Here is a 20,741-nt window from a genome sequence, read left to right as displayed (position 1 = left end):
CCCCCCTCCCACCCCGTGAAGGAATGGCACCAGTTGTCTTCCGGGCTGTGCCGTCAGTGGTAAGAGGAAGAGGTCTGAAGCCCAAAAGCAAGAGGGGAAGTCTGGACATGCAGCCGGCTCAGGGTAGCTGCCGTGTGGAGGCACCAGCTGGGCTCCTCTCTCAGGTGAAGTACTTACAGCCGGTGGAGTCCATCACGCAGGCCTCGGTGCATCTCAGCTGCCCGAAGGACCTGGTGGAGACGTGTGAACCGCACATGAAGGGGTAAGTGCAGAGGCACAGAGACACACACACACACACACACACACAAAGAGCGAAACACACATACATACACGCACACACACATAGGGACAAACACACACACGCACCCACAATACACACAAAGTTAAAAGCACATACATGCATACACACACACTCACACATAAACCCAAATACAGACACACACACACACATAAATGCATATATATAAATAGAGAAAAAAACATAAAAACACAGAGAGACACTGAGACAAACACAGACAAACACACACACAAGCAATTTTTGTATGTCAATTTCTGACACACATTTATGATTCCTACACACACCCGCTCGTAAAGCTGTACGTGTGCCTGTGTGTGTTGGACGTGGGTGTTGCTCAGAGACGTAAACATACCCAGGAAGGTAGGACTTGCACGTCTGGAAACCAAAGTCCTTCCCGTCACATTCTTCCATGCCCTCGTGCCGATAGCCGTCCCCGCAGTAGGCCCACTTGCAGTCTGGAAAATTACACAAACGACACGCAAAAGATCAAAATGAAAGAAGGAGCGAAGGAAACTTTCAAGAATATGAGCAGCATAAGGATAATAGGCAGACAAAGGGAAAGATGAAAGAGAAGTGAAACGCCCTAATTGCTTTGGCACTCCTGTGAGTTCCAGTCGAGCCCATACAGCAGTTTCTGAGTTGTGTTCTAATTGGATTGAAAGGTATAGGGGCTGAGTGAGGCTGACAGAGGGAGCGGGACCCAGATTAACGAGGAGCCAGGAACTGGGCTCACTGCCTCGCTCGGACACCGGGAGGGATTTGATTCTAAATGAACACCAGGAGTTGGAGCCAGGCCGCTGTCTGCAGCATGTAAAGAGAATGAGTGTGTGTGTGTGTGTGTGTGTGTGTGTGTGTGTGTGTGTGTGTGTGTACGGTGGTGTGTGTAGAAGGGTGTACGTTGTTGAATCCTGGTGTTCATGTGTAGTTTTGTGTGTGTGTGTGTGCATGAGACCAAGTGTGTATGTCTGCGTGTATCTTTCTAGTCTTTGTGCCACTGTATCATTGTGTGTGTGTCTGTATTGGGACTAATGGAATATCTTGCAATGTCACCTTCAAATCGATACCACTATACTACTTATCCCTTTTGGCCACTTTAAGAAAGTACTTAATAATTATCTTCTTTTTGATTGATTTTGTCATTGTATTTTGTTTCCTATAGTGTTATCATGTCGTCATTCTTAATTAGGGTCCTAATCAATGTTTCCTCCCATCATTTAAAATAAAGGTTGAATGAATGAATGAATGTGTCTGAATGTATTATTTTGTGTGCATGAGTGTGCGCGTGTGAGAGCACAGTTGCGCATGTGTCTGTATGGAAAGCAGAAACCTCGGTATGCACAGTATCTATAGCCGGAGACTGTCGAGCCTGTAGGATTGTGTGTGTGTGTGTCTGTGTGTCTGTGTTTGTTTAGACAGCTGTGTGCGCGACGTGTGCCTGCGCTGTGGCAGGCGCGTCCGACTCACTGAGACAGGCGTCGGTGACGATCTTGTTGCCGTCGTCACACTCCTCTCCCCGGGTGGCCTGGACCCTCCCGTCCCCACACACGCCCACCTGCTCTGGGACTTTCTCTGTGGACTGGAAGGGGTGGAAGGGCTGGAGGAGAGAGGGCTTAGTGGTGATATGTGTCCCCATATAGATGCCACCCATAGGGGACAAATAACATGGCTTACTGGAGGTCCTGCTCAGGTATGGGGAGAAGATAAACAGCGGGATGGCTGAAGTGATAGATGCATAAAGAGAGAGAGCGAGACGGATAGGCCTCGAGGACCCTTGTTGTTTCAATGCAATACGCTTATCTCCGGATCACGCCAGGACGCATTAACTGCCCGGTCTGGACCGTCTCAGATGGGACCCGGTTCACGATGAGTTATGGTGAGCGAGACCCCATCCCGAGGCTCAGGCTCTGATGGGATTGCATCAGTGTGTGGACGGATCAGGGCACCATGTGTGCAGACCACTGGCTGCGTCAGTCAAACCACCCCCCTGGTCTACACAGAGCTCGCCAGGATTCTTCCGCTATGCATGGGTTCCAACCGAGACTTATAATAAATAAATCTTAAATTAAGTAAGGTTAAAGCGAGACTTGATACCTGTTGGCGTTATGGTCAAACGCTACTGTCAGGGCTAAAAGGCAGATCTCATCACAAAAGTCACAACCAAAGCACAGATGGAACAATAGAGCAATAGAGGGAATTATAGCATGATAGAACGATAAAATGATAAACCCTAGGACGATCAACATTAGACAAAGATAGAAAGTTACCTGTATTGGCTTCCATCCATCTTTGTCTCTAAAGTAGAGTGACCTCTGATCCTTCCGGAGAGCTAAAGCGTTGTCTACTTGTAGGTTGGTCAGTTCCTCCTCACTGCTCACTACATATATCTGCACACACACACAGACACACACACACACACACAGACATACACACACACACAGACATACACACACAAACACACACACAGACATACACACACAGACATACACACACACACAGTCACGCGGACACACACCCACACACAGACACAGACACATACACACACACACACACAGACATACACACACAAACACACACACAGACACACACAACACACACGCGGACACACACACAGACACACACACACACACATACACACACAGACCCACACACACACACACATACAGTACATCCTCACACACACACACACAAATAGCCACACACACAGACATACACACACACACACACACACGCACACACACACACACACACACACACACACAGATCTATAAAAAGGAACGTCCTGACATACATACCAAAATTTCTGGCGGCAATGTAATAGTAACAATTCAAGGTTTTCCTACATTCTGTGGTGTTTTTTATGGGATACTAACAAAACCAGACATAAAATGACACCATAAAGACAAAATCTCTGCTGTAAAATATGCCATTTTTACGGCTCATTTTTTACGGTGAAATGTAATCACTTTGGCTGCTCTTCTTTTCCAGGAGTAAAACGTTGGGTCGTTAAACACCACAGCAGGGCGGCCACTGTAGCTCGTTTACTTCTCCATTTCTGCTTGCATAATTATTGGCTCAGCCTAATTATTGGTTGAGCCGGAGAAATCAGCAATTCAGATATTAATGAATTCTAACGATACTATGGGAAAAGTAAGATGGATATCTTTTGCCAATGCCTTGGTCGCAAAGTTTTCCGCTGGGTTTTCAGTGAGTGAATGAGTGACTCACTGCGGGGACTTTGTGGTAGTTGTCGTGCCGTGTGTAGCTGCTGAACGGGGCGCTGCTCACCCCCGGAGCGGGGTCACAGCGACAGACAGCTGGGGGGCCGGGGGGCCCCAGGTCTCCCTTCTCCCCCACCACGTAGAGGGCTGTACAGGAACAGGTGCATGAGGGGTGTATAGGACAGCTAAAACATTGTGTCAATTCATGCAATAGATTTAGTAGATATACGTTTTTTTAATTGCGTAAAGAAAAAAGTATTTCAGGTAAGACTTGTGGTTGAATACTACATATGTGTTATATAGTTGTATTACATGTTGTTGTTGAATACAGGTTTATATTAATAGTGACCAGCTTGCTGTGCATTAGCCCTTACTTGTGTACATCATGTGTTTCTGCGAGCTAGTCTTACCTGAGGCAGGTGGACCAGGGGGCCCTGGACGGCCTAGAGGGCCCTGTGGGCCGGGGGGGCCCAAACGCCCCGGGGCCCCGGCATGGCCTTTTGTGCCCTTTACAAATAGAATAACTTCCCTTTAACAAGATTTGTCCGCACATCACACCAACACACACACACATCCCCTGCTCACCCCAGTATCGGGGTGTCCCTAAGCAAGACACCTAACCCTTACTGCTGGCTGTCGCCTTGCATGGTTGACATAGCCATCAGTGTGTGAATGTGTGTGTGTGAATGTGTGTATGAATGGGGAATGCTAGGCAAAAATGATTAAGCACTTTGAGTGGCCACTGGTTAGCAGAGCGCTTTATAAATGCACTCCATTTACATTGTGATGTCAGAAGTGTGAAGATGACCTTTAAGACCCAGATCACCAGGGCACTCACACATAGATGGAATAAGTTTGCCAAAAGCGACCACAGCACACTCATTTTAAGTGCAGGTATTCCTACGTGTGCAGCAGCTGTGCAACTGTGCAAGCACTTTCTGCATTTAAATCGGGGAATATATGCAGGCATGTGTGTGTGCTTTTGAAGCTGTCAAGACCATTGATGTCAAAAAAGGCTGTCTCCGTTGAAGGCTAAATGTAGAGGTTGGAGTCACAGTGCTATTGAGGACATGGCCGGTCCCAATATGCTGGAATGAGCCTAGTGTGTGAGTGTCAAAGTGTAAAACACACACACACACACACACACACACACACACACACACACACACACACACACACACATACACCTCTCTTCCGCTCTCCTCACCTGTTTTCCTCTCTTTCCGGGTCGTCCAGTCGGTCCTCTCCTTCCTGGGATACCTTCCTCCCCCTTTGTCCCCATCTCACCCTGGGGGGAGGAAGGGCATTCTGATGATGAGTATCACGTCAAGGGTTTAAAGTCACACGGCTGCATCAACAATAAATAGCCACCAACCTTCTGTCCCAGCATCCCAGTCAATCCAACGGACCCCTAAAGACAGAGACAAGACAAAAAAGCATTATCTATCTGGAGCACAGATTTGTCATCTATTTTTAGCTACCCGCATCGGAAAAAAAGATCTCTAGGACCTTGGTCTAATTGAAGCACCCTAATCTTCGATGAAGAGTAGTGACCTATTTCAGGTCTCCCCGAGCTCAACAGCTGGTGTGGAGGAAGCTTTATATAACGGGAGGCCTTGTCCCCAGCGACCTTGCGAAGCAGGATGCTTCCAGAGATAGAGCAGAGCCCAAGCTAACCTTACACCCTGAGGCTAACCAACCACGACTCATGTAATCCGGCCCAGCGATTAAAGATCTGTCCAGTTTGTAAGATAAAACTACAACATCTGATTGTTAAAGTTTCAGAAAATGCTAAATAAAAGTCCCATGTACTTACTTTGTCCCCTTTGGGTCCCATTGCTCCAGGGCCCCCACGCACCCCCTGCAATGGAAAAAATAGGTACAATGGACGTCAGGAATAAGAGGATTCACATTAAGGACATACTGAGGTCATATAGCACTCTCTGCTTACCCTCTCTCCATTGGCACCGGGGAATCCCTGAAAAGTGACAGGTACACATTAATGAATTCATGTCACACTGAAACAAAGAGCATTGTACATACGTTGTAGTGGTGCAAAGTACTGCAGTGCTACTGTTCTGTCGATCTTTGTTCACTAACCTTAAGCCCTGGTGGTCCTCTGAGTCCAGGTAACCCCATGAGTCCTGGGTCGCCCTTCTCTCCCTGGAAGAAAGATTCAAAACAATCCTCAAAGCAGTCTCTGTGTCTCCGAAAAGTTCAAGATAGCCAATCATGACAAATGACACTCGACTGAAGGAGGAATACGTTTTGAACCATTATTGTCAATACAAGCATCTGCCATCATAAGTATATACTTGCAGTGAATATATCTGGTAAATATGTCTAAGCAATGAAGATTAACGGTAAAATAAAAATAAAACAAGTTTGGTTTGGACCACTCACTTCGGGCCCTGGAACACCGGGCCGTCCTTGCACGCCTGGTTTCCCTGGGAGCCCAGGGGCCCCAGTGCGACCCTACGGGGACACAAGGTCATAGGTCATTAAACAGGACCACAAATGACACACATGACAAACACACACAAACATAACAGCGCTGTGCAATCTGGAAATGGCATGCTACAAACAAAACAGATTTCCCAGAGTTCATAGTGAAGAGCGCCACCAGCCCAACAGTTGACCGACCAGTGTTTGGGTTGGAAGGAGAAAATGGAGTTCAGCCAGTATGGAGTGAGCGCAGCAGAGTGTTGGTTGGTCATTAATAAGCCGGCACCCTGCGGTATATGCATCGTCAGATCATTTTCTGAAGGCTAATCTGACATGAGTAAGGGGGAAAACTCGGATCATAAAACATGGGAGGAGAGAGGGAATGTCACTGAGCACGTTAATTACAGTCCAGATCAGCAGAGAACCCATCCATCTCTTCCCCCCTCGCCAAAAGGCCCTCTTTTTACTCCGGCGCACCGAAACGCAGCCAATGCAATAACTGGCACATCGCAGCGACACCTGCGGGCGCCGCCAACCCCTCGCCTCCCCCTTTCGACGCCGTCTCTGCCGCCACCATTCCGGGAGTGTGCTCTCATTTAGCGGGCCGGTCATTAAAAGCCCTGCCCCGCTGCCAGCCGCCCACCCTCCCACCCACCCACGGAAGCCACCCAGCCACCCAGAGCAGAGATGCTGGTGCCGGCGTTGGGGGGGGGGGGGGGGGGGGGACAGGTTGATTTATCTCAGAGCTGGGAGGCACTCAGGGAGATTAAAAGCGTGTAAAGAAGGCGGGGCCGTGGAGGACAGCCTGGATCAGCAGGGCTGGGCCGCAGCAGCAGGAGGAGGAGCAGGAGGAGAACAGCGGCAGCACACAGAGGAGGGATGGAGCCGGGCCAAGGGGATGGGGGAGGAAAGGGGGAGGGGGAGAGAGGGGAGGGAGAGAGAGAGTGGAGGGAGAGAGATGGAGAGAGGGAGGGGGGGAGGGAGAGAGAGAAGGTGGGAGGGAGGGTTGGAGAGAGGATGGGACGGAGAATATTGAGATAGAGAGAGAGAGAGAGAGAGAGAGAGAGAGCGAGAGGAATGCAGTAGAAGGAACAGAGAAGGAGGGAATAAGTAAGTAACAGAGAGAGGGATGAGAGAGGGTGAAGGAAGAGAGAAGAGAGTAGAGGTGTTCGAAAACGAGAGAAGAGGACGGAAGGAAGGGAAGAGGAGAAAATGAGGAGGAGGGGAGGATGAGTAGGTAAGGGGAGAGAGAAAGAGAAGAGAGAGAGAGTGGGCGAGAGAGAGTAATAGAAGGGTCTGGAAGATGGTCCCGCTTCACTGCTGCAAGCTGAACTAACGAGCCATGCGGCCGCTACAGAGGAGCTAAGCAGCTACAGAGTCTTAATCCTATTTACCAAGGACGCTGTGGAAAGAGTCAGTGACAGAGGACAAGAGGGATGCGAGCAGGCGGAGAGAGAGAGAGAGAGAGCGCTAGCAATAGGGAGAGAGAGATAGCAATAGGGAGAGAGAGAGAGAGAGAGAGAGCGAGAGAGAGAGTGAGACAAGGGGGGCAGAAGCTCACCTTTAACCCGGGACGTCCAATCTCCCCCTAAAGGAGGACACATGACATGGGTTAGTGGGATGGGGGGGGGGGGGGGGGGGGTATACTCCTCATTAAAGCATTGACAGACAAGGACAGAATGTGGAGGTATGTTTGGAGAATGTCCGTAAGTGACAGTAGAGGTGAAGAACCGCAACAACCAGACACACACAAGACCTCTCACACACACACATAGCACACATGCACACATAGACACACACATGCATACACATACACACACACACACACACACACACAAACACACACACACACACAAATGCACTGGTGAACATATAGATATATACATAAACAGACACTTGAACTAAGGAAAGAACAGACACACAAAACAAAAACAAAACAGAGAGAAGCGTACACACACGCGTACGACAATGCAGGGTTACACAAACCTTCTCTCCTTTGGGTCCTCTGATGCCGGGCAGTCCGCTGTGGCCCTGGAACAGAAGAAGCCACCACACACAGAGATGATCATTCTAGCGAGAGGAAATTGATGCGATCTCCAGCGGCCATGTTGTTTTCCTCCCTGCCGCTTTTGCTTTCATAAAACTCCCTGCTGCCCTTCATGAGCGGTCAGAGCAGTGCTGCCCATTGCATTACCTAATGAAGAGTGCATTACACCACACAAACACACACGGACACACATGCACACACAAAAACACTCACACACACTCACACACTTCCCTGCTGGAGCTCCTGCTGCCAACACTTCCTCCGCCGAGATTTCCATCCATCATTACTTTGTGGTGGTATTATTGTGTGTGTGTGTGTGTTTGCGTGTGTGTGTGTTTGCGTGCCATTGTGTGTGTGTGTGTGTGTGTGTGTGTGTGTGCATGTATGTGTACGTGTGCAATTGTGTTTGTGTGTGTATATGTGTGTGAGGTCGTGTGTGTGCGTGTGTGTGTGTGTGTGTGTGTGTGTGTGTGTGTGTGTGTGTGTGTGTGTGTGTGTTTGCATGGGTGTTTCTCACCTCCGGACCTGGTGGGCCTGGTGGTCCGGCGGCACAACCAGGGACCACCGCTGTGGGTCCTTCATGGCCCGGTCCCTTACCAATACCTGGTATTAGGAGGCCATTGTCACCCTTTAAACAAACAGAGAATAACACACACACACACACACACACACACACACACACACGCACACGCACACACACACACACACACACACACACACACGTATATACACTATATCAACTACATGAAAAGATTTTCAAAGGTTAATATGCTTGTCGGTTCAATGGTGCAGAAAGACAAATATTTAAAGTGTGTGTTTGTGTGTGTGTGTTTGTGTGTGTGTCACAACCCACAGGGTTCCCATGCTTCCACAACATGGGAGGCGGAGGGAACAGCGGCGGTGGAGGCGGCGACATCAGACAACAAGGCTCGAACCTGGTGGGCGGATCCAGCAGCCTGAGGGCTGGCAGAGACACACACACAGCTCTACACACACAGTACACACACAGTACACACAGGGCACATGGAGAAAAGGGCACGCAGGACGGAAACACACACACACACACACACAAACACACACACACACACACACACACAAACACGCATACCTGGAGGCTTAATGTCTCACCTGAGCGCGCGAAGAGGATGTTGTCCGTGTGTGTGCGTTGGAAGAGAGCCCGTGCTGAGCACAAAGCGACGCAGAGGTACACCGACGTCTTCACAAAGTCCATCGTGGACGATCTGACTGTAGATTCAGAAACGCAAACTGATACCAATGCAGTGCCTCAATCCTTAGCTACCTAGCTCAGATTGTACAGCTGTCCCTTGTCTTTATACGAGTGTTCCATTCCTCTTCAAACACTTGCTCGGCGCCTCCCTCCCTCAAAAAGTTGTAGACTGAAAGAGCACCACTTTGCTATGCACTATTGCTGCAGCACTCAGCAACCGCTGTCATTACAGCCCTGAGCCAACAGTCAGCTGTGCCAGTGTGACACGTTTAGGTTTCTCACAGAAGACGGGACAACACACTACAGACATTTAAACGTGTTCATTTACGCAACCCTAAACCATCATATAGGCTAAAATGTAAACGCATTTCATGCAACATTTGAACCACCAGTTGCGGGACCATTTCTGTAAATATAGGGTCTAGGTGTGTGCACGGTTTGGTCGGAGCGTAATAGAAAAAGGCTATTATAAAAAATAAAAAACATCCGTCCCATATTCTTTACCTGCGTAAATAAAGGCTTAATTTCTGAAGCTGTCGAACATTTGAAGATGATTACCAGACGCTTATGCGTTCGATTCCGTATGTTCACTCATTACACTGATTATTAATTGCATTAAAATAAACATCAGCAACGTTTGCTGCCATGCATTGCATGCAGACCGGTACCCTTACCTTACTGAGGTTTTCCCGCCGTCTTTGGTAGGCCTGATACGGACACGCTGTCAGTCGTGTGTAGGACTAGTGGTTTCATCGGTCATTTACCGCGGCGCGTTTGGCTTGCTGATCGATTTGATCCACCGAATCGATCGCCTTCCGGTTAGTCCCGTAAGGGAAAGGGACCAGGGAGGACCTGTTTCAAGTGGCGCATCTGCGCGCAAATGAATGAAGGCTGGAGTGGGATGTGTAGACCTAGCCTGCTGCTCCTCGTGGATTACAGGAGGAAGTCAATGAATGCAATGTTCATCTCAGTATGTATATTGGATCTATTCAGTAAAATCGATTAAAGGCATGCAAATTGAGTTCAATTTATTGTCATTTTAACACTGGAGCATGATTGATGCTCTATTTTTCAACGAAATGCCGTCCTCTGCTGGACGTTCCGGCTCTCACAAGGAGCCGGACTGGGACACTGTGTGTGTGTGTGTGTGTGTGTGTGTGTGTGTGCGTGTGTGTGTGTGTGTGTGTGTGTGTGTGTGTGTGTGTGTGTGTGAGTGTGAGTGTGTGCGTGCGTTCGTGTGTGTGTGCGTGTGTGTGCGTGTGTGTGTGTGTGTGTGTGTGTGTGTGTGAGAGAGAAAAATATGATATTATATAATCATTCTAAATTACGATTAAATAATGTGGTTTAGTATGAGGTAGATAGATAAATAGATAGATAAAAAGATATATATATATATATATATATATAGAGAGAGAGAGAGAGAGAGAGAGAGAGAGAGAGAGATAGATAGATAGATAGATAGATAGATAGATAGATAGATAGATAGATAGATAGATAGATAGATAGATAGATTAATACTTTATTGATGCCCAGGGAAACTCTGCCACAATAACATGGTGGTGGTTTATATTTGATAATCTCGCTGGATTGCGCAGGGTCCCGGGTGACGAGGCTTGTTCCCTGCACCTGTCTCACTTTACACCTGTGTATGCTGTAGGGGGCAGCAAAGAGTTTGAACGCGACTCTAAAATATCTATTAAATATAACGATATCAGCAACTGGGAATGAAACATCCAGATATATCCAGCGGTGAGGTTGCAGATTGTGGCCAACTGAAAAAAACAACAACACTAAACTCCCTCTCCAACAACGTAGGAGAAGCTACGGTGGCCTGTACTTCAAAAAATAAGGTAATCTACTAAAACAGCATAGAGTAGCCTAGTATCAAGGGATGAGGTTAATAATGGTAATATATTAAGTTATTTGATTTTCATTTTCATTTTATTTTGGAATGACTGATCTCTGAGCTATGCCAATCATTTCGATTTTTTTTAAATTATTCAACACTATTGGCATGGCTACTTAAATTGTTTTACCCATGTGTTAGTAGATTAGTATTAATTGTCCCTTACCTTTGCCCCACCTCGTTCACCCCCCCCCCTCTCTCTCTCTCTCTCTCTCTCTCTCTCTCTCTCTCTCTCTCTCTCTCACCTCCTCTCTCTCTCTCTCTCTCTCCCCCTCTCTCCCTCTCTCTCTCTGACTCTGACTCCCCTCTTTGAATCAATCAATCAATCAAAAAACACATAGCCTACAAATCTCTACTGCTTATGGAAGACAAACATGTTTTGTTTTGTGCCAATGATAAAATCAACGTTTGAGTACAGGAAGGGGCGCTGCCAGGAATTTTGGGCCCTATGAAAGATTCTAATTTTGATAAGATCTGGTATGTTCGTAAGAAAATATGTAATTTAGATTGGAGCATAGCTTCTCTTAACATGTATTACTCGCCTCTCAGTGGCTTCATGAAGTACAAAGGGAGCAAGGTAAAAAAAAGGTTTGGCTTGTTTTTAGTACCACATAGTGGCGTCGTGATGTACTGCACATGCAACCTCAATGTAAACTATCTGCATTGCGATTGGATCAATGCCATGTTCTGTACAATATCAGCAGCGAGCCGAGGTTCTGCTTGCAGGGTCCAATTTCAACCATGGTTCTGTGTTGGGGGACGTTTGAAGGGAGGGTCAGAGGAGCTTTGCCTGTGCCCACAACCCACGTCGTTCTCCCTGGGCAAGGACGATAGGGCTGGAGAAGGGGAACCGAGGCAGAGCAGAAGAGGGAGCAGCGTCCTTCATCAGCCATAACTCTTGTGGTCCTCCAGAAAATAAATAAAAACACCTTCTGGAGGCTTTATACATGTTCATTGAAACTTTACGTATAAACTCACTGTTTTTACATGCATGTTGCCATAAAACACAATGTTTGTGTTAAGATGAAGTTTATTCTTTATTTCAGTGTTCAGCAACCTTGATGTATGAACAATTCTATTTTGTTGTCCTGCTCCTGTTCTAAGTTACCTTTTTCACCAAGTAAACTAAGTAAAGGGTTGTGGCTACATAAAAAAAAAAAGAGCAATCTATTGGGGAAGAAAGTACACAATCAGTACAACAACGCAATGCGTAATAATTTTCAATATTTATTCATTTTATACAGGAAAGAAAATGTTCAAACTCGATTAAAGGCCTTCTGAATACGAAGCTGTTCATTTAAGCAGTAGAAACACTTCGTATGTATGTTGAAATTGAAGCCGTAGTCTGTATCGTAACAGATAACTGTTCTTTCCTTTTGATAGTCGTCTGAAAGTCTTTAGATCTGTGGAAAAAAATACGAATAATAGTAATGAAAAAAATTGAATAGCCTACAACATCTGTACTAATTATAGAAAACAAACATATTTTTGTTTTATTGGGACTGATAAAATACAGTTTGAGTGTATGACCATTGTAGGCCTTTATAACAACCCAGTCGCAATAAGAAAACACTATTTTACATTTGCAAACCATGGTTGAGTTTAAACCATGTAACCTCAATATCTGTGTGTGTGTGTGTGTGTGTGTATGTGTGTGTGTGTGTGTGTGTGTGTGTGTGTATGTGTGTGTGTGTGTGTGTGTGTGTGTGTGTGTGTGTGTGTGTATGTTCCCCTAATGTGTGTTCCCCAAGGCCAAGTTACCACAGCCGTAAGGCGACAGCCATGCCCCCCCTTTCATCGTAACAAATTATCGTACTCGTATCGACCACTTTTATATGAATGAGGGCATTCCACTCTAATACAATAATATGTTTGGAGGCTGTAGCTCAAGATGAAGTATGGAATTGCTGGGGGATCTAGGGGTCAAACAAACATAGGAATGAGCTAGAGGTATGGGGTCTTTTTTTATACGTAAAATATATTTGAATATCTTTGAATATAAAAAGTTCACGTGCATTTCACTCGTTACTTCTTTGGTCGGATTCTCAGACCATGCATGTTGGATCGGTAGGTTATAGGTCAGGGAAGGAATTCAGCTCAAAACCTTGCAAGCGAGCCACTGGGTGAGGTGCCACAAGATGGAGCAATCGCTGAGGCTATGTTAGTCGCTTCCTGCAGGGCTACGGCCTCCTCATTGTTCATTCTAGTATACATGAATGGCAATTAACATGTAATAGACACCCCCACAACTCTGACGTGGCAAACAATTAGCATGTCCATAAGGCCGAAGATGGGAGGGAAGGTAGGGGTACTTGTGGACAATAGGCCTACATCATAAATACACACTGAGGATGAGGAATGACCTCTCACACATGAGGGGTGATCGTTCTGTCGCTGTTCCATCAGCTCTGGGGTCAATAACTATGAACACGTGAATGATTTGAACTTGAGGCTACAGTTTTAACTGCATTTCCTTTGGACGTGTAATATGAAAAAGATAAATGAATGAATTGTGTCAAAAGAAACGCGCCCTGTTTAATCAATTGGTGCCTTAGAATATGTGTCTATTTCCCAGCCCGTGGAACCTAGTTAGCGGTTCAAAAATACAATTTACGGCTGCTCAGCTGCCACACGACAAGTCATTGGCAAGGAGTGCGCTGTGGTTTGGAGTAAAAGCCGGCTAAATCAAATATCTATAAATTAGTAAATGGCTGAAGTGCACTATTAAGGCGATAAATCCTCATCTGGGTTGTGCAATTGATATGTAACATATAACTCATAAATGGGTTAGCAACGTGAACTGTGCTCTGACATTGTAACCATTACTGTTCCTCATCACAGCATCCCGCTCCAATCACAGCAACCAAGAATCAATCATTTCTGGGGTTGTTAAGAATATTGTGGGAATATGTTCATGCTATGTCATGTTATTCATGTCAAGCATTTTACAGAAAAAAATGATGGCCATAGGTCATTAACAGATGTTCCACATTACGTGTTAACAAAATTTTTACTTTGTTATTTCTTAAAGGTCCAACATATTATGCAACCAGGTTTGAGTGTGATTAGCCATTAAAGCCGTTTGAAAAGCTGCCCACACTCAAACCTGGTGGCGTAATAGGGTCCCTTTAAGCATGGAAAGCACCAAGAGCAGGTCCAACCAATACGTAAAGGTGTCTTAAAAAGTTGATATCAAACGTATTTTGGTTCAGAAACGTTGAGTTTCAACGTTTCCGTGGTTTGCAAAAACTTTAAAATAGCCACTTTCTGGCTACTGGGTTGTTAATACAGCGACCCTGGGGGCGTAAACAGGTGTGTCTCATGATGTTAATTAGGCCCTGGCACGCCTACAGACACATAATTAAATTAATGAGCTACACCTGTTGTTTGTCCTTACTACGCTTCTGTGATAATTAAGCCATATCACACGAGAGGCATGGCTGTTATACTGAGTATCTGCTGGGATTATCTTTGGTTGCTCGGTCGGCGGCCTAATACCTACGACCGAAGCACAGCCGTTGATGAGTTTATAATAAGAGATTATGATTTGTTTTATATTTGATCATTTATTTGGTTCTGTACACAAACATAGGTCTACACATTACCGCAGACCAGCTACTTTGCATCATGACCTTATATGTTTCCATTTATTTTGCAGTAGGTGAAATAAGAGTGTGTTAACGGTCGCTTTGGTGGCATGTGTGATTCTGATGAGTTAAGATCAATCTCATCAACGGTTATTAGAAACACCTTTAATGTGGAGTGATAAATGCGTATTTAAAAGTCCCAGTGTTGTTATGCTGTAAATCAGTGTTGCCTCTCGTACAATTAAATAGGTCGGAAAACGAACTGTATAAATGCTTATAACCTGCCTGACAAGGAAGTGCCAAAACAACACTGCCACCAAATAACTAGAGCTGGCCTCGAGTAGCAGTGTGTCTATCTATGCTTTATTCATCTAATTTCTAAATGTATATTGCATCTTTGATGTCAATTTGTGGGCCTATTATTTAGCAGCCTGTGTCTGAATGTTTTGTTTTACTTCTATTTTCATTTTTGCAATTTTCTGTAGCCTATTTATTACAAATAAACGCAAAAAAAAAAAGTGGGTTTACCAGTACCAGCCGAAGCCGGGCCGTCTAAAAGGGTACCGGTAGTAGGGCCTGTTGATGACGTTGAGCCAATGCTGCGGCGGGCTGGCCGGCCACAGGGTGTTATCGACGTCGGGACATTCTGCGCATGCTCTTCCGAACCTCTGCGGCAGGTTGGGGGTGGACTTCATACTCCTGTCGATCGGCGACTCGCTCCGTCTTCCGAAGCGCAGCGGCAGTTTGGCGTTGAGGTGGACGGGTTTGGCGATGGGCTGGTACACCTTCTCCGTGGTGGGCGGGGACAGTTTCACCATGGTAGGGAAGGTGCTCTTGCCGTTGGTGGATGACATGGGTTCCAGGTCGAGGGCCGCTAAATCCATACTCCTGCGCATATCTCCTATAGCCTTGGGACAAAGGGCCAATACCAGTTTGTTGTTTGCGTGTGCCTGCATGTATATGTCAATTACAAAATACTATGTGTCCAATAACAATTGTTAACTATTGTATGGATATTTCAGTTGATAATCAGCTACACCAAAAGCAGTCCACTTATTCCTTTGATTTAACAAAACAAAAGAACACTTTATTTTTCTTACTTTTTTTTCAACTGAAGAAAATACCAGTTCACAATGATCACAAATAGCAATTATGCGCTCATTTACTGATGTTACTCAACCAACAACGATAAATACAATACTTTTTCAAGTTACTTCTGCTGTAATAAATAAGTTAAAGGCGGAGTGGAAACACAATAATCACAGAATCTCTCTTGCTCTGGCACAGAAAACTCTAAAAACAACACGAGATGTGTGGAAAAGACCCGCCGTGGGTCTTCATCAGCCTCACATTACCCTCAGGCTGGGCCGCTTCCTCCCAGAGTATCTCCCCTCCATCAAGAAAGTCTTCTCGCTGTGGACGGGTTCCCCATAAAGCACCTGTTCTGCCGCGGCTGCCCCTCCGGTGCTCGCCAGCGCCAGCACCCCAAGTAACAAAACGGTCAGAGACATCTTCAAGGACATGTTGCGAACGTGTACCACCTCCTCTGACCCACAGCGAGACCCCTGATGGCGGTATTAAACGGCACCGCAGACGTCATCGATGGCATTAGTGTGTATGCAATGAACCAATAGACACCGAGCATACCTGAAATGACACACGCACTCACATACACACATACACACACACACACACGCACACACACACACCAATAACGTCACTCCCGGCATTCAAACATTCATAGAAAGACGCAAACCCTTTTCAAGGTACATGACCCCCCTCAGAGCCATTCAAGCATGTCTAAATTCATCAAAGCCCTGAATCTCTGAAAGGAAATATGCATGCCCTAATTAGTAATACATGACCATAGCAACCAATGGCCACACACACACACACACACACACACACCTGTAGCAAGCTCTTTGTGGCCGGGTGCTAAGTTTAATCAGTGAATGAACCCAGTGGATGCTGGGCATTCTTCCAGGATTCTCATCATCGGGTAACTAACACAGTGGTTGAGGCGTGCAGACTCACACACAAAGAGGCCTCCGGCAGATTGTGGCGTGAACAACTTGTTACACAAGTGTATTTTGGTGACCTCCGTCCGCCAAAATAGCACATAGCCTTTTCAGTGTGGAATGACATGGATTACAGATGATGAAGAAGAGAGAGTCAGAGGTTGGGATTGTAGATCAAACCATGAAAGCGGCCTTACAAACGCAGTTGAATTGTTCTGCGTTTGTATTGCGTTTGTCATTTTAAGTCGTCCCTATGGCTGCATCTTTTCCAGCTCAGTGTCAATGTTGCGGTCCATTCATTTGTACACATCCAATGTGATGACTCCACTGACCCAATTCTTATTTAATAAGCCTCTGTGAGGTACATCAGCTCTGGAGCTGACAGGTAAAAAGGCAGCCATCCACGGAGAATCTCAATTGAGTGAATCTGTATGGGATCCTTTTGGTTGGTCCAATCGTTTACTTTACTTGAAACACATATACAGTACATAGCATCTGGTTCTGATGATACTGTTTATTATAATTTATCTCACTCAATCGTCCTCTTCTTCCTATCGGCCTCGTCTTTTATCCTCTCCCTCTCTTTCTCCCCCTCTCTCCCTGTCTCTCTGCGTGACCCTGCTCGGGAAGGTGCCCACTATGGGGTTACTAATTTACGGCCCCTGTCGTCAACACTTATCTTATGTCCTGCGCGGAGCTCGGGGCCAACCGGCGCACCCTTTGTACTCCCTAAGAGCCGGTCCGCCCCACCCCCCTCCTGACCTCTCTCACACCCCTCACCCTCCTCACCCCTCCCTTCAGAGCAGATCTTGTCCTTGGCCACTGTATTTCTGCCATTCTAATGTTTTAATGTACCTCGCCTGCACTCCCTACTCGGGCGGCCTTTTCATCTCTCTCCATTTTCCTCCTGCTCTCACCCCTCTTCCTCTTCTGCTCATCATCATCCCCCCCCCCCCATCCCCCTGTCTACCACTGTCTCCCGCCTGTCTGTCTGCATACCTGGAGGCAAGGAGCGAGAAAGACAGAGAGAGCGACACAAATACATAGAGATAGAGTCAGAGGGCTAGGCAGAGAGAGACACATACGGAGATTACCAGATTTCCAACCACACTTTGTTCAATACAATTTGTTTACGTTTCCTCTATCTTCAATGAAATAATGAAATGCTGAAAACAGGTAAACAAGACAATGCTAATTTTATCAAAGTTGTATGAGGAGAAGAGAGTGTCAGAGAGAGAGAGAGACACTGACAGAGACATAGAGAGACAGAGACATAGAGAGACAGAGACAGAGACAGAGACAGAGACAGACAGAGACAGAGACATAGAGAGACAGACAGAGACAGAGACAGACAGAGACAAAGACAGAGACAGAGACAGACAGAGACAGACAGAGACAGAGACATAGAGAGACAGTGACAGAGACAGAGACAGACAGAGACAGACAGAGACAGAGACATAGAGAGACAGACAGAGACAGAGACAGACAGAGACAAAGACAGAGACAGACAGAGACAGACAGAGACAGACAGAGACAGAGACAGAGACAGACAGAGACAGACAGAGACAGAGACAGAGACAGACAGAGACAGAGACAGACAGAGACAGACAGAGACAGAGACAGACAGAGACAGACAGAGACAGAGACAGACAGAGACAGACAGAGACAGAGACAGAGACAGACAGAGACAGACAGAGACAGACAGAGACAGAGGGCTCAACATTGATCTCCCGGCCGTTTCCTGGCTCCCAGAGCTCTGTGCTGCAGGACCGGGAGGGGATACCCTGGGATTCTTCCCAGCATTTGTTGGAATGCTGGGTAATCCTCCTGTATCTAAGTGATTTAGACACACCATCCTCTCTTTCCCCTCACTTAGGAATAAGCCGGGTCGTCATCTCAACACTCAGATATGTCATCCATCACACACTCTGAGAGTTTCATCATCCACCAAACCCCCTGTCTCCCACTTTCTCCGTCTCACTTTCTCTCTCGCTCCCTCTATCCCTCTCCTTCTACATTTCTCATCTCTCTCTCTCTCTCTCTCTCTCTCTCTCTCTCTCTCTCTCTCTCTCTCTCTCTCTCTAAACTGATCGTATTGGGTTGAAAACAACAAAAATTTAACAAAACGTAATCTTGTAATCATTCTCTTAGTTTTTCTCAATCATTTAAACACGTTTTCCGAAACTATAGCTTAATTTCTCAAAACTCAACCTGAGAAGAGTTAATCATTTTGTCAAAACTACACAAATTCTTCTCAAAACTGTTTTTTTTCCACCAAACAGTAAACACAGCTATCAAATGAATATCTCTAGAGAGCATCAATTAAACACTGGTGTGATCAATTCAAAACACTACCATCAAAATAATATTTACATATGTTTTGCCTTTATGAGGCGATGTTACATATTCCAATGTATAAAATTGTTTAGAAATAGCTTTCTTTTTTAAAGTTGCAATGCAATGTAAAGACTGTTACAATATTGTAATACAATACTGTGAATATATCATATAAATATTGTATTGACACAATCGCATCAGAAGGATACAATGCATATTTGTCTATCCAATGAGCTCCAATGGCCTAACTCACAATCCCAGCTTCCCAAAGTCATACTGTACACCTACAGTTGATGCTGCAACATTGTTCCGACAGTACACCAATGTTACCTACTTTGGTAAATTACAGAACAGTAATTGCACTGAAGTAAAATGAAAAACACTACAGTAAGAAAATGTTTTGTGTGTTTTTGTTTCCAACTTTATTATTAACTTTATCCTTTTGTTGGCCTATCCATTCATAGGCCAACAAAAAATGAAAATAAGAATATAAATGAGGTGAAACAGATCTACATGTAAATCAGTATGTATCCCACCTCCAATCCTGATCAGGCCAAGGACCATATCTACAACACAGTAGAGCTCACCGAGTCCTCTTTTATGCTCTGACACATGATTGAAGTTTTTTGCCAGTTGAGTTTGAACAGGTGAGAAGTGAGTAAGACTTATTGGTAATTAGTTTTGCGTTTTGAAGGCCAGTGTGATCCAGGTGAAACCAAGTGTGCTAAATGATGAGATTTGTGCTTAGAGTTTAACAAAAATGTGAAAAAAGTGGATTTGTCCTTAGAGTTTAGCAGTCTGGAGTCTTGTAGTTGATACATTCAAGTTTTCAGAATTGTGTGCATAGTTCCATTTTTTGTGTGTATACAATCGAGAAAAACTGTAATAATTGGGGTTTCACATGGATGGTTTGACCTGCTTCATTCCTAATCTGACCAACGTCTATTAATAATTTCATAATTCACAGTGATTCAAGATACAAAATTTGGCAGATACCAACCAATTCCTTAGTTTTGATATAAGCATTAACAGCACTTGCACTCCGAACGATCCCTTGAAGGGGGATCCTTCACTCTGTAAACCTTATAAGGTTTCTTCTTGGAAATGAAGGGAATTCTCCTTGCTCTTTGGGGGGCTATGGTTGGGAGGGGTGTCCAAAAAACCGTTGAGACAAATACAATTTAACTGATTTGAATTGGATTAAGTTACAATTGTCCTCTACCAGAGCAGCGCAGTTCAAAACACAACCAGCAGATGGCACACTAAGTATTGATTATCTGAAATGATGTGGAAGATTTGGGGAATTAAAATTCTATAGCGAGGTCTCATCAACTTCTCAAAGTGGTGATTATTTTTCCATTAGGGTCTTTATTCCTTATTCAGAGAGACATCGTGCTCTGTTTGGTATTGGTGCGTTCAATGAGACGGGTTGTTGAATGAATGTACGACACACAGTCAACTAGTACACCAGGTGGCGCTCCATACATACTTTTTACTCGCTCACTTTATCTGAGGGGAGGAGCCTCCAGACATGGGCGGTCCGGTACATGTGGGAGTGGCTTAGTAGAAGGAGGAGGAGTTTTCCATGTCCTCGTCAAGGGTAGGAGCTGTCGGCCACGGTCCAATCACAGGCTTGAACATTGAACCAATCAGAGTT

General features: G+C 45.5%; 1 protein-coding gene across 1 annotated transcript; it reads right to left on the bottom strand.

Annotated features, from left to right (window-relative positions):
- Nucleotides 1-160: 160 nt before the first annotated feature.
- Nucleotides 161-16,252, bottom strand: LOC307084875 (uncharacterized protein; the record flags this gene model as incomplete). The annotated part of the gene is made up of 18 exons (XM_079749378.1): nt 161-230; nt 651-753; nt 1,763-1,892; nt 2,563-2,682; nt 3,524-3,663; nt 3,927-4,023; nt 4,724-4,804; nt 4,892-4,927; nt 5,333-5,377; nt 5,468-5,494; nt 5,617-5,679; nt 5,920-5,991; nt 7,523-7,549; nt 7,948-7,992; nt 8,526-8,611; nt 8,855-8,994; nt 15,294-15,637; nt 16,085-16,252. 18 exons carry the CDS (start codon nt 16,250-16,252, stop codon nt 161-163), a joined length of 1,794 nt encoding a protein of 597 aa, XP_079605504.1.
- Nucleotides 16,253-20,741: the final 4,489 nt, after the last annotated feature.

The sequence above is a fragment of the Pollachius pollachius genome, assembly GCF_949987615.1.
Source record: "Pollachius pollachius genome assembly, chromosome: 13".
Classification (NCBI taxonomy): domain Eukaryota; kingdom Metazoa; phylum Chordata; class Actinopteri; order Gadiformes; family Gadidae; genus Pollachius; species Pollachius pollachius.
Note: the sequence above shows the minus strand (reverse complement) of the source record. Positions and strands in the feature narration are given on the sequence as shown.